At 53.9% G+C, this 14,429-nt stretch overlaps 2 protein-coding genes across 2 annotated transcripts in view; one reads left to right on the forward strand and one right to left on the reverse strand.

Annotated features, from left to right (window-relative positions):
• Window positions 1-3,877: 3,877 nt before the first annotated feature.
• PHF5A (PHD finger protein 5A) lies at window positions 3,878-13,756 on the reverse strand. Its single transcript, XM_056137570.1, has 4 exons — window positions 13,628-13,756; window positions 13,034-13,057; window positions 12,037-12,203; window positions 3,878-4,429 (listed from the first exon to the last, which is right to left on the reverse strand). The coding sequence occupies exons 1-4, from the start codon at window positions 13,677-13,679 to the stop codon at window positions 4,340-4,342; spliced, it is 333 nt and encodes a 110-aa protein (XP_055993545.1). The 5' UTR covers window positions 13,680-13,756; the 3' UTR covers window positions 3,878-4,339.
• Window positions 13,757-14,109: 353 nt separating this feature from the next.
• Window positions 14,110-14,429, forward strand: part of ACO2 (aconitase 2) — a 32,062-nt gene continuing 31,742 nt past the window's right edge. Inside the window, exon 1 of the mRNA XM_056137548.1 lies at window positions 14,110-14,256. Within this exon, the coding sequence (XP_055993523.1) occupies window positions 14,221-14,256 (36 nt within the window). The 5' untranslated portion in view covers window positions 14,110-14,220. The remainder of the gene's footprint in view (window positions 14,257-14,429) is intronic.

A 14,429-nucleotide genomic window follows, 5' to 3' on the forward strand; every position in this document is an offset into this window, starting at 1 on the left:
AGGGCAGTATACAAAATAAATATTTCATGAAGTCTGTTTCGCTGCTCCGTTAGGCACAACAAAGCAAGACTCGTTTTTTTTCCCTGCTCAAACCCACAGCCTCTCTCCTGCAAAGAAACTTTTCTACTGCTTAATTTTATCAGGCCCTTTCCCCCTTCCCCCCAAAGTAGGGGCAGCCCTGGTAATACTTTAGGGACCACATGGTGCTGGGGATCGGACTCAGGGTCTTACGCATGACAAGTGTGTACTCCACCACTTGAGTATCTTGTCAGCCCCAAGACCATTGAGTTCGGGACATCCAGAAGCATCCTGAGGTCAGGCCCTCAGGAGCAAGCAGTTGGTCAGGTGACAGGAGGGAGAGGGGTCTTTTTTTTGAGGGGGTCACACCTGGCGATGCACAGGAGTTACTCCTGGCTCTGCACTCAGGAATTACCCCTGGCAGTGCTCAGGGGACCATATGGGATGCTGAGAATCGAACCTGGGTTGGCCCGCTGTGCTATCTCTCCAGCCCCGGGAGAGGGGTATTTCAAACGAAAGGTACAGAGCCAAGAAGGCAGGGAGTATCCAAGGGATGTGCCTTCAACTGCCCCAGGAGTAAAGAAAGACCCAAGTGTGAGGGGAATAGGCAGGGGAGATGGGACAGTTTAGTGAGCCCTCAGTGCCATGGTTTATGCATTTATCCATAAAGTGTGTGTGTGTGTGTGTGGGGGGGGGGCTCTTAAGCCACCATTTACAGAGAAAATTTTCCTGAGAAAATCCAAACATTTATAAGATCAAACTTGTTTTGGGGTCATACACGGCAGCATACAGGGCTTAACTCCTAGCTCTGTGCTCAGGGAGTACTCCTGGTGGTACCAAGGATTGGTTCGCTGTCCAGGCCAAGCACCCGACCTGCTGTACTTCCTCTGGCCCTCAATCCTGACAAGAAGAAAACCCTTCGACTTCTCATTACTATTTTTTTGTGGGGTCCCACACCTGGTAGTCAGGGGGCCCGAGGTGGTGCTGGGGTTTTGCTCAGGGGTCCACTGCGAGCCTGGCAAGTCCTGTCACTCCTATATCAGCTTCCAGTCCCTCAGGTGATGTTAATGCTCTCATTGTACTGTATTCTTCTGGACTGGGGCAAATAAACCAGGGCAGATTACGAAATTAGGTGACAGAGGAGAGTTCAGTGGAAGTCACTGGGCTGAGGCTGGCCTTGTCTGGCTGCTGGTCACTGTGGTGGGGGGTGGGGGCTCACCCTTGAACAGCCTCCTGGGATTAATCTTAAATTCCCTCACTTGACATTTCAGAGGCCTGGAGCTGAGACGGAGGTGGCATTTTGCTGAGACTAAGGAGTAACCTTTAAGAGCAATCGTAGAAGAAAATGTTATGTGGACTGAGTAGCTAATAATTAATAAAAATGAATTTGGGGAGGGGCTGGAACATACATATGCTTCCCCGGGAGCCCCCAGCTTGGTCCCTGCAATCCCACCAGAAGTGACTCCCGTGTGCTGAGTTGGGAGGGGCTGCCAAACAAAACCAAAGGGGAAGAGAGAAAAAGTCTTCCTGCAATTCCCCTCCCTCCCCAAATAAACCTATTAAACTGCTGCCCTCATAGAACTGTGACTAGGAAGTGGGCAGCACACGCCCCAAGTTTCATCCCAGCACTGCTGGATCTGACTCTGCTGAAAAAGGGAAACCTGTTACTGTGGAATTCATCACATATTCGATTATAATCCAGAAATAATACCGTCTCGGTACAACCTCTGTACCAGACCCCCTTACAAGTTCTTACAGCTCCTTGGATACATTGCCCTGTTCAAACCGTTTCTCCACAAGTGTCGTTTCCCCGACCAGCCCCTCTCGGTCCTATGTAGCCTTTAAATCCCTATTATTAAAAAAAAAAAATTCTATTATCTGCTTCTCTTGCCTTTATTCACTTTGGGGCCACACTTTGTGGTGTTTAAGGCTCACTGCTCGTGGGGCTTGGGGGGCCAGATGTGGTGCCAAGGAAGGAACCTGGGCTGGCTGCGCTCACTTCTCTCGGACCACCCCATCCCTTCAATACAGAATACTCTCTGCAGGGCAGAACTGACTGCTCCACCGTCAGGGACCACAGTTCAGCAGGTGACAGTCACCACCAAATGTCAAGAAAATGCTTCAAGGCATGTGGGGGCGGAGCGGGCCCTGAACAAGGGGAGCTAGCTCCCAGTGGGGGGTCTGGAGACTGACTGAGGAGCTCAGCAGAGCAGGAGCGGGGAGCAGGATTAAAGGCTGGGGCTGACCCGGCAGGCGGAAGAGGAGCCCCGGGCGCTAGAGCAGGGGCCGAGGGACGGGGAAGCCCCCAGGGTCATCTTCTCCTGCTCCAACTAGGCCAAGTTCCCCTCTGTGCTGGGGAGGCTTATCCGGAACTGCTCAGTGAGGCCTCACTCGGTTCCTGGAAGGCAGATTCTATCTCAGCCCAGCGCAGACGCCTCCTTTTGCTGGCCCAGACCGGAAGCCCAGAGACTCATCCCTCCCTGGCTCCAGTACCGAGTCACACTGGAACCTCATGTTGGACCTCTGAGCTCTACCGAGCTCGTAACCTTTCCAGGTCAGGGTGTCTGCAGCCTCAGTGAGGGTCATCGCAGATGGCGAGTGTTCCTCCCAGTGACACCACTCTGGAGTGGGCAGAAAGGGAGTTTGGTGAGTCTGGTGGGCTTGGCCTTCATCTGTTCGTTTTCTTCAAATGGGATGTTTCTTAAAACATCCTTACTAGAGGATTACTTATTTTTAATGGGGGTGGGGAGGGGACACCGCTGTGCTCTGAACTCCTCCTGGCAGTGCTTAGGGACCATATGAAATGCCGGGTGGGCCGTGCTCAAGGCAAACGCCCTGCAGATGCCCTCCCCGCTGTACTAACGCTCTGGCCCCCTCCACAAATCACAAATCATCCTGTTATTCGTCGATTGCCTCGAGCAGGCCCCAGTAACGTCTCCTTCATCCTAGCCCTGAGATTATATTCAAGGCTCTTTAGGACAATGAGACCCATCGTTACTGGTATTTGGCATATTGGGTACGCCACGGGGAGTTTGCCAGACTCTGCCGTGTGGGCAGGCTACATTTGGTAGCCTGCCAGTTTGTCCAAAGTAGGAGTGAGATAATAAGATGTCATAATAAGATGTCTCCTGGAGCCTGGAGCCTGGAGCGATAGCACAGCGGTAGGGCATTTGCCTTGCACGCAGCCAACGTGGCCGACCCGAGTTTGATTCCTCCGCCCCTCTCGGAGAGCCCCGCAAGCTACCAAGAGTATCTCGCCCACACGGCAGAGCCTGGCAAGCTCCCCGTGACGTATTCGTATACAAAGTAATAATAGATATTATATAAGGTAATATATTAACTATATATGTAAAAAAGCAAAGACAAATCCAGCCCACTCCATAGTTCGTTTTTATGAAACAAACAAGTTCAGTCCTTCTCATTAACCGATTTGAGTATCTTGTCTTATTACTTTTAACTCTCCTATTCCAAACTGAGATTGGGGCCGGAGACAGTCCCTAAGGCCAGGCACCAGCCTTGCATGTGGCCGCATTGGCAACAACCCTGGCTCAATTCCTGGCACCGCATACGGTCAGCTGAGCACTGTCAGGGTCACCGCTGGGCACAGGATCAGAAAGAACCCCTGAGCACTGCTGGACACGGTGCCAAGGTCGCCCTCCCAATAACAAAATATTAGACGAGAAGAAATAGTTATATTTCTAGAAATGACCTCGCTTTACCTCCATCAAAGGCATGTGGAGTTCTGAATTCCTTCCAGTAGTACCAAGAGAACAGGTGCCTGAAGAATCCCTCCGCCTCCTTTGAATCACAGATTCCTGGCTGGCTGAAATAAATTCCTACACCTCAATCAGAACAGTGATGACGACCAGAAAGTAAACACCCACTTTATTAATCCAACAGCGAGAAGGTTCGCAGCGGCTCAGAGTTGAGCAGACGGCTCAGCGTGGTGCGCAGACTCGGGAGTGCGTCCTCGCTGGGGGGTTGGGGTGAGGGGCTCACCGCCGCCCCCTCAACCAGGAGGCATCAACCCTGAGCCTGCGCTGGTCTTAAGGGCTCGTGGTGCCAGAGCGATCCTATGGACGAGGGAGGCCTCGCCCCGCCCCCCGCCTTCCAGAAAGCCCCGCACTCATCATGGCCGAGTGTGGGGCGGACAATCCTGTGCGTGTCAATCCACGGGTCTGGGTGAGGACAGAGGGGCCAGGCGCCTGGGTGAGGACAGGTGATTCGGGGGACACGCTGGCTCGCCCCCTCTCTGCTGGCAATGGTGGGCGTCGTTCTGGCAGCTGCACCAGCTGGGCGGGGGGAGGACGGGGCCCACCTATCACCTCTTCTTGAAGCCGTATTTTTTGCGTTCATAGAAGAGATCCGTCTTGGAACTCCCCAAGTTGACAATCTTTGGACAACCGTCTCTCTGGAAAACAGGACAGAGAAATTGTTGTAAAAAGTTTTCTGAGTCGGAATTAGGAGGGACTGGAGAGAAACGTTACCTCTAATGACTTATTTTGGTTCTGGAGTGCCACACTTGGCAGCGTGCAGGGGACCACGTGCAGCGCCGGGGACTGAATCCGGGCTTGCTACACGCAAGACAAGCGCCTTAATCCCCGCACTGATTCTTTCTCCAGTCCTGGACCTGATGTTAAAAAAATTATTTTCTGGGTTTGTTTTGCAGCCACACCAGGCTATGTGTGTGGAGCCCAGGGCAGCGTGTGAGCGCCTCCCCCTGGACTACTGCGCTCAGGACCTCCTTGCGGCACGCTCTAGGTTTTGTTCTGGGGCCACACCCGGTGGTGATCAAGGATTGCTCCTGGTGGGCTCACGCAGGACCACATGCCAGGCAAACGCCCGAGCCGCTGCATTACGGCTCCGGCCCCCATCCACCAGCGTCTGTGGGGCCCGTGTATGTCCACTCCGGTTCCGGTGCCCATGAGCTGGAGAGCCTGCAGCGGGCAGCATTCTGCAGAAATGACAGAAAGACCACGGACACTTTCTCCAGAAGTTCCTGCTACCGGATAGAACCTTGACAGGGCTGGGTGAGGACGGCCCCACACCACCTGCTCGGTGCATCTCTGGCGACTCCCCCCACAGTGCTCTCCGCGGGGTGACAGCGCGTACCCGCAGCTACCTCACCCCTCCACTGGAAAATGAATGCACTGAGCCAAACTGATGCCGTGAGCTTCTAGAAAACAGGCCCCGCGCTTGGTCTTGAGAGCGCTTTGTGCAGCAGGGTGTGCTAGGAAGCTCGGGGCCCAGCCTCGCAGGGCTCTCCAAGGGTGCGTCATAACCCCAACTGAAGTCCTGGAACGAATGCGGAACTAGCTGCCTCGCAGGCCCGAGCGATTCAGAGACCGTCTGTGGAGGCCTGTCAGGAGCTGCGAGCACATCACTTCCTGGACTTCCACGCCCCGACCAGGAGACCAGAGGGTGGGATCAGGCCAGCGTTTCAGATGGAGCCCTGGGGAGGGAAGGGAGGGGCACCATGACAGGGCCCAGTCCCGATAACAACTTATTAACACCTCTTTATTTTTGGTTTGGGGCCACATCAGCAGTGCCCAGGGGTTACTCCTGGCTCTGCACTCAAGAATCCCTCCTGGTGGATTCAGGGGACCAAATGGGATGCTGGGGATTGAATCTGATCGGCCGCGGGCAAGGCAAACACCCTTCCCACTGTACTCTCTCCACTCCCCCGCTTTTTTCTGAGGGGGGAGGAACACCCAGCAATGCTCAGGGATCACTCCTGGTGGTGTTGGGGGCAACAGGAAGTGCCAGGGATTCGGACTGGGGTTGACTGTCTGCAAGGCCTTTCTAACGTTCTAATGTCAAACCATGACAATGTTCGAACCTTCTCAGAGTCAACAGTAAATACACAAGCTTGGGGCTGGGCCTGAGAGAGCAATGGGCTGGAGCACAAGCTCTGCCCGCACGTCAAGTTCCATCCCTGGAAAAAGGTCCTCGGCCCGGCTGAGAACAACCCCTGAACACCATCGAGCGGCATGCGTGGTCCCTAACCCCGAACAGTCGCCCCCAACGATGTCAGCAATTCCACACCAGCCTCTGTTGCCACGGCACACGCAGCCTCCCTGACCGCTGGCCTCCTGCTGGGGTCGGCTGCAGCCCCGAAGAGCCCACCGGAAACAGTGGGGCTTTCTCAAGTAAAGAGGGCGCTTCCGGGAGCCGGAGTCAGTCCAGGGGCTCAGGTGCTGGCCCTGTGTGTGGGCGATGCTGGTTCGAATCCCCAGCCAGGCCGCCTGAGGTGCCCCTAGCACTGCTTGGAGGTCACTGCTGGGCAGTACCATGAACAGCCGCTGGACAGCGCCCCCTGCCCCCAACAGAGAGAACAGAGCTTCCTACCCAGCGAGCCCAAGAACACAAAAACATTCATTCGAAAGGTATCAGAACACCTCACTATGCGCAGCCCTTGCCCCAGCGAACAGGGACGGCGACAGGGGGCTAAAGCACGGTGGGCCACACACACAATGAACAGCAGGGGCTGGCCTTGCACACGGTAGACCCGGGTTCGATTCCTGGCACCCTATAGGGTCTCCTGAGCCCGCCAGAGGTGATCCCTGATCGCAGAGCCAGGAATGGGCCTCGAGCACAGCCAGTGTGGCCCCAAACAAATAAAAAGCAAAAACAAAAACAAAAAAACAAACAAAAAACCCAACACCCATGAATATTACTTTTGCAAACTTCCTCCGTAAACTACAGTAACAGTATAGAGCTGTAATTGTTCTGTTCGTCTAGTTATTCTTGGTAGTCTGTTGCCAACTAAAGGAACAAGGAACCTTGATCACAGACATGCATGTACAGGAGAAACCTGCATACACAGGGGCTGATACGATCTGCGGCTCCAGGAATCCACTGGGGCTCCTGGAACACTTCCTCTGAGTATCTGGGGGTGGGGGGAGGGATCCCCTGTAATTTTAGAATCTAGGATTCCATCGATTTTATTTTTTAAGGGTGGGAACCCAGAGCACCCCCTACCCTCTTGCTCAGTTCCCTGTCCTCACTCCCAGGGCTCCTGGCCTTGACCAGAGCTGCAGGGTTGTGAGGGGCAGATCAGGAAGACGGGGGACTGGGGGTACTCAGAGGATGCGGGGGCAGCACTGGGGAGCTGGAGGGTATTGTTTTGTTTCTTGGAACACATCCAGCTGTGCCCGAGGGCTCATTCCTGGGAGCATGGAGGACCAATTGGGGTCCCAGGGTCTGAACAAGGTCTGCTACACGCAGGGCAACCAGCAGCACTGCTGTGCTGGGCCCGCAGAAGCTACTGAAACATCCCCGCAAAGGTCTGCCAAGGCGGCAGCTCCAAGAACATCTTTCTGTCCTGGGGCCCAGTGAGGGCTCAGGCAGCGCGTGCCAGTGAATGCTCAGGGCCCACGGCCCACGGCCACTTCATTTCTAAGAGCTCCCTGTTAACAGAAGTTAACAACTGCTTGTTTCCAGACTCCTAAACAGGGCCAGGAGCATGAGGCTTTTGCATCTGTCTCCTGAGGACTTTGTTTCATTTCCAGGGCAAAAAAAAAAAAAAAAAAAACCAGATCTTGAACCAGAGATAACTTTCAAACAACACCTTAAAGACCCAAAAACCCAACACCAGAGCACAGCATACCAAAGGGAATGTGTGTCAACCTGAAATGCAGCGAAAGGCAACTGAAAACTTGAGAGCAGAAAACCACCAGGACTAAAAACAGTCCTGGACCTCCTGTTCTTACAACCGGTGAGAGAAGTGAACAGGTGACCTGTCTTAGTAACAGCACCTGGAACCTTTTTTTTTTTTGGGGGGGGGGGGGAACACAGGTCGCTTTGGTATGCGTAGTGATCACTCCTGGCAGGCAGGAGGACCATATGGCATCCCGGGGATCAAATCAAGGTTGGCAGCATGCGAGCCAAGTACCTACCTGCAGTGCTGCCAGGAGCAGCCCCAGAACCATCCCCCCCGTCCGCCCCCCAAAAATAAAAGGCACATCTCAAAAGCAGGGATAACTACTGGTCACATACAGTTGGCCAGCAGCAAAGTCAACAAGACTTGGCCATGGGGGTCCAGAGAGATAGTACTGGGGGGTAAGGCACTTGCTGTGCAAGCTGCCAACCCAAGTTTGATGTCTGAAATCCCAAATGCCCCCCTATACGGTCTCCCCCAAAAGCCACCAGTAGTGATTCTTAAGTGCAGAGCCAAGGGGTAACTCCTTCCCCCTAAATCCCACAAAACAAAAGACTTGGCTATGGGCCCCTAATGTAGCTTCCCAGAACCCAAACTTTCCCATGATGAGTTGAGTTTAAGGGAAAGCTAACTTCCTAAAGGAACCTTGCAGAGTACCCAAGGTACTCTTTTGCTTCTACTAATTGCTTATGCGTGCTTAAGAGAATGACAAAAATAGCATGAGATGGTGAGGCCTGGCCTGGCCGTCCTACAGAATGAGAGATTTGAGTTAAACCACACATCCTCAAAGGGGCGGAACACCTTCGCTGGGCCAGTCCACCAGCACCCGATTCCGGAGGATTCTCTGAATTTTCTCCTTGGGGAGAGCCTGGGGGTGGTGGGCAATAATGCAGGAACATTGAAAAACATGACACAGGACATTTCAGTCACTGACCTGTGACTTAACTATCATGTCACCGAGGGCCGAGCTTCTTCCCAGATCCAATGTCTTCCACATCACAGAGACAGAGCAAATGTCCCATAACTGCTAGCTGTTTGGGGAATGGCGCAGGGCCGACCCCAGTTGCATCCCCAGCACCCCATATGGTCCCTGAGCCCTACCAGGAGTGATCCCTGAGCACCACCAGGTGTCCCCCCACCCCCTAAACAATCCAAAGCAAAAAAAACGCTGGTTGTTTTTCTTGTTATTTGTGAGGCTCCGGAAGTTACTATGGGGGCCATGTGGTGCGAGCTGAGCCCTGGTCTCCTGCATCTTAGTCTGCACCTAGGCCGAGCTCTTTCTGTTGCTGTTACTGTTTTCGGTTGGGAAACTTAAGGAAAACGTTCAATGGAAGCAGTAAAGGGACACAAAAGGTTAAGGGTAGTCCGTAGGACTCGAAACTACCAACCAGTCCTCTGAGGGCAATGCCCAGTTATTATTCAACTTCTGATTTGCCTAGAGGCTTTGAAAGACTCTAAGCGGGAACATCCGCTTCGCTTACTGCGCCGGATCCCTCGTAAATCATGAAAGTTGAGAGCGGGAAGAGCCGGAGCCTTGGTGCAGGGATCAAGAGAGCCCAGGCTGGATCATGTCTCTGGAGTCTTTGTGTTCCTTGGAAACTCTTGCTGGGTAAACGTGAGACTAGCTGTCATCTCAAATATCCTACGGAAAGTGATGTGGAGGAAATGACATCTAGATCAGCTCTAAAGAGACAGAATAAGGTCCAAGGCTCCCAAGGTTATCAGATCACAGGGCACAGGAGCCCCGTCACACAGTCATTAACATTAAGCAGCCTCTGATCCCAAGCTGACGCCAGATAAGAACTCAGCCTATAAGCAGCAAACGTTTAAGAAAATGTTCTTGGTGCTGGACAGATAGTACGATGGGCAGGGCACTTGTCTTGCTTATCACAGCTCCGGGTCTGATCCCCATCACCCCATGGAGTCCTCAGAGCCTGCCAGAAGTAATTCTTGAGCGCAGAGCGAGGAGTAATCCCTGAGTACTGCTGGGTGTGACCCCCCCAAAAAACAAAACTGAAAAAAGAACTGAAGGTGCCGGAGCAACAGTACAGCAGGTAGGGCACTTTCCTTGCACGAGGCCAACCCAGGTTCGATCCCCAGCATCCCATGTTCCCCTGATCACCGCCAGAAGTATCACTGCCAGAGTGTGGCCTCAAAACAAAACAAATAAAAGAGGAATCTGATAAAATATTTAAAAAAGAACTGAACACTTTCTCTTCACTGCTGGAAACTTTTTAGTTTCACTGCTTCTATGTTACCTTAGTTACTAAAACCCACCCAGTACCAGACCCAAGGATGGAAACATACTGATGACACAGAGCACTGAACACGTGGGACACGCTTTCACCACAGATCAGGCACCATACCAAGAAACCAGGAACTGGGAAACAGAAGAAATACACAAATCAAGGTCTTTTTTTTTTTTTTTGGACACCCGGTAGTGTTCAGGGATCACTCCTGGCTGGGATCCGTGATCACATGTGATGCTGGGGATCAAACCCGGGCTGGCTGCACACAAGGCAAGTGCTTACTTGCTGTACTACTGCTCCACTCCCCAAGGCCCCCTGGAAAGACTCCTATCAAGCGGGGCATGATGGTCAACGTAAATCGGAGTTTAGGGAAGGAGAACGTTCAAATCATTCGAATCAATGGCAACTGTTTTTGCTAGCCATGACCTCATCTCCCTCGAGAGCAGCCTCTGAGAAAGGTCTTCTCAGGCCTGACACGTTCCACTTAGGGCAGGAAGACAGACTCCCAATGGCAGACGCCTGAGGTGGTCGTAGTTTCTACACAACACAGCCACACCCCATCAATGGGACTTAGGAAAGGACAACAGGAGGGGCCACAGAGACAGTCCAGCTTCCTTATGTGCTCAGGAGGGATCCCCTGCTCTCCTCGATTCCAAACCCCAAGAATGATCCCTGAGCACATGGCCAGGAGCAAGTGCTCAACACAGCTGGTGTGGCCCCCAAACAACCAACACAGGACACTGGGGGTGGGCGGGGACCCTCAGTGGTCAGGCACATGCATGACACCTGGGCTCAAGTCAGAACACAGAACAAGGACACAAACAGCATAGCAGAGAAACCACGAAAGCTTTAGAAGCCGGGTGATACTGGGGAATGCAGAAATTAACACTCCACTTAACAAAGTTAAACACAAAGGCGACTGGTAACCTCTCCAGGTGGCTGCTCACGGGAACACTCAGGATTATGTCCCCTTTGCTATGCCTCAGATTAGGTAAGCAGAGTCCTACATTAGCCTGGAGACCGCGGGCCATGTTTCCTTTGATGGCGTCCTAAGAAGAAAGTTAGTCGATGGCGAGAGACAGTGCAGCAGGCAGGGCACTTTGCTTTCATGCAGTTGACCTGGGTTCGATCCCCAGCACCCGTCTGAGGTTTCCTGAGCCCTGATAGGAGTGTTCCGTGAGTACAGAACCAGGAGTAAGCCCTGAACACTGCTGGGTGTGAGCCAACCCACCCTCTGCCCTTACTATAAAGAACAACAGGCAAACCTTCCTTTTGCATATCTGCAAGGCCCCTGTGCCGACATATGGCTCAACCTGTGCAAACTAACCACAGCCAGCACACCGTGTCCGGGTGCAGTAGCGTGAAATACAACCACAACAAACGCTACACAATTCGTTGCCATAAATAGCAAACACACCAAAGGCATTTTTGGGCAACTTTAAATTCAAGTCTTACCAACCCGAACCAAATGAAGAGAGAAGTTCTGGGTAGCCACAATAAAGCATGCACATCAAGTGCAGGATGTTGGTTCTAAATAAAAATTGGGACGCCAGGGGCTGGAGCGATAGCACAACGGGTAGGGTGTTTGCCTTGCACACAGCCGACCCAGGTTTGATTCTCAGCATCCCATATGGTCCCCAGAGCACTGCCAGGAGTAATTCCTGAGTGCAGAGCCAGGAGTAACCCCTGAGCATCGCCGGGTATAACCAAAAAGCAAAAAAAAAAAAAAAAAAAAAAAAAGGCAGACAGATACACACAATGGAATACTATTCAGCTGTTAAAAAAAAAAGGGACACCAAAGGAACAGGAACAGAGAGGGCGCCCCAACTTACTGCTCTTGCATTTCTGCCCTTGAGCAAAAATGCACTCACAGAATGTGAAGAAAGGATAACCTGGAGACTGAACTAAATGTAGTACCGCAGAGGACAAAATTTTACAAACTAAAAGGAGGAGGGCTCGGAGACATAGTACAGGTTAAGGCGCTTGCCCTGCACATGGCCGGCACTAATCCCGTCCCCGGCACCACACATGGTCCCTCTGGCACTGAGCACTACCAAGTGAACAGCTCCCAGTGCACAAGATGGGCTGGGAATCTCAGTTGACACTCACATCCTTCTCCTGGATGGTGCACTCCTTACAGTAGTAGGCATCCGAGACGCCAGGGCCCCCGCAGATGACACAGCGCCCTTGGTAAGAGCCGTAGTTACACTCATCGCAGATGCGCACCAAGGTGCAGGGACGCACGTAGGAGTCACAGATCACACACTTGCCATCACCTGCGAGAAAGAATGAAAATGATGATGAGGTGTAAACACCTCCTCAGTGTTGCTCATGCCGGGGGAACTACACTAGTCTCCTCTGGCATGCCACAGATGGTGCCCAGGCCTGCACACAGGGAAGGCATGTGCTCTGCCACCTAGCCACATCCTGCTCACTAGTCATTTGGGGGGATTAGGGGAGGGGCCATGGACCACACCCCACAGGCTATTCCCATGCATTTAGTTCTTTATTTTGCTTAGGGGATCATGAAGTGCTGGACATCAATCCTGCATGAGCCAATAGGAGGCAATCGACTTACCCTGTGGACTCTCTCTGGCACTCCCACTAGACTTCTGGGCCATCTACTTTGGTATCACCAAACTCGACTCATCCAATGTCCACTTCACTCCCCAAATAACATGGGATCAACTAACCGGAAAAGGGCTTTGATCGGCTCCTGGCTACTGACCCATGTGCATAATTACTGTGGAAACACTGGGAAGCGTCAAGCTACTTCCGGACCAAAGCTAAATATTTCCCCTAAATTTAAACACGCTGCCTCACGCGTGTGTGGAAGGAGCCAAAGATGTGCCCAAGGATTGGAGAACATGCCTCGCACATGCCAGGCCCGGGGCTAGATCTCCCACGCCGGACCCCGAAAACCCACTCTTAAGTAGTGCTGTAAAACAGAAAAGCAATTGCAAACTGGAATGGGGGTGGTGAGGGGCGCTCATGGCGAGGGGGTGCTTGGCACTGTATCCACATGCCTCCTGGCCCATCTACTCAATGCCTTTCCGCTGGCTCCACTTGCACGAGCGGCGTATAGGGGAGGGTTTGCTCCACTCACATTTTTCACACAGTCTTCCGATGGCTGCAAGATTCGAAATGGTAGAGAATCATTAGTACTAAGGTTTCGACTGAATTGCTTCCTGAGCTTGGGGTGGGGGACCGGAGCAAGACGAGGCCCCGAGCCCTGGGGAGTCTCAGGAGGAAACCACGTTCCCAAGCAAACCCGCGCGTGCCTTCTGATTTGGGAACACACTCGATGGTGCTCAGGGCGCACCGCCTGGCCGTGCTGAGCACTCACTCCCGGCGGGGATCCTGGGACTGCATGCGATGTCAGCAGGGACAGAAGCCCGGCGGGCTGCGTGCGAGGCGAGCAAGCCTTCCAGCGCCCAGCTTTCTCGTGCATTCTAGAAGCCCTCCCCAACCCAGAGAGTCCCCAGACCTGAGCCGGCTGCCCGCCTCCGAGCCCCGCCCTCTTCTCAAGCTACAAACCCGCGCGCCGCAACCCGCCCCACGAGGCGGGAAACAGGGCACGTCCATGGCAACACCCGAAGGAAGGGCTGTCGGGGAACGAGGCGGCTCCTCGACCCCCTCCCACCCCCAGCCTCTAGGTCCACCTCCACCCAAACAGCCCGAGGACAGGAAACAGTCTCACCGACACCGGCCTGCTTGCGGCAGAAGATCAAGTCCGGATGATGTTTAGCCATAACTCCCGCTCGCGCAGGCCAGCGGAAGCTCCGGGAACTTCCGTCCGACCTTTAACCCCCATCGTTCCTGCCCCCTTGCCCCCGTGATTGGCCCTCTGGGTTTCCATCAATGTCTCCACTCTCGCACTCAATCCCGTTCGCTCTCGCGAGAGGGAAATCCTGCGGTTCCCAAGACAAATTTTTGCGAGTTCCTAGGGGAGCTAGGTCCTGGCAGGTGCAGGAAATGAAGAAAACACACATGTACACACACGCGTCTTTTCCAGGTCCTGGTGGAAGAAACAACTGAAAAGTCCATTTCCAGAGAGCTCCACGCTCGGTGTTTACTCCCGCAAGGGGTTTTTTTGGGCCGCCCTCGGCTCTCGCCCCGGTACCCGGCGGGCGGGAGCTCCGCCCACAGCGCCCAGGGCCCTGGCGCCGGCGGAGGCTCCGCCCCCTCCGCCGTGACACGCCGCACTCCGGGCCCCGCCCCCGCGGCTGGAGGCTTTAAAGGCGCCGTGTGGCACGTCACTTTCACGCGACCTAATCTTTGTCAGTGCACAAAATGGCGCCTTACAGCCTGCTGGTGACCCGGTTGCAGGTGAGCGGACTCAGGGCCCTCTGGGTTCACGGGGGCGGGGTGCCTCCTCCTGTGCCTGCGGCTGTGGGCGAGGCGAGACCAGGTGAGGCGGATCCGACCTGCGGCCAAGGTTTCGCCGCCCGGCCCCGGCCCAGAGCCCGTGCCCGCGCCTGCGGGGCCCGAGGTCAAGGCGT

The sequence above is a fragment of the Sorex fumeus genome, unplaced genomic scaffold, assembly GCF_029834395.1.
Source record: "Sorex fumeus unplaced genomic scaffold, SorFum_2.1 ptg000125l, whole genome shotgun sequence".
Lineage (NCBI taxonomy): Eukaryota > Metazoa > Chordata > Mammalia > Eulipotyphla > Soricidae > Sorex > Sorex fumeus.

Coding starts and splice junctions, on each gene's coding strand:
- PHF5A (XM_056137570.1), bottom strand. CDS start 13,679: ATGGCTAAACATCATCCGGACTTGATCTTCTGCCGCAAGCAGGCCGGT. Junction 12,204..13,033: donor CGGAAGACTGTGTGAAAAAT/GTGAGTGGAGCA, acceptor TCTTTCTCGCAG/GTGATGGCAAGTGTGTGATC. Junction 4,430..12,036: donor GCACCATCCAGGAGAAGGAT/GTGAGTGTCAAC, acceptor CCTGTTTTCCAG/AGAGACGGTTGTCCAAAGAT.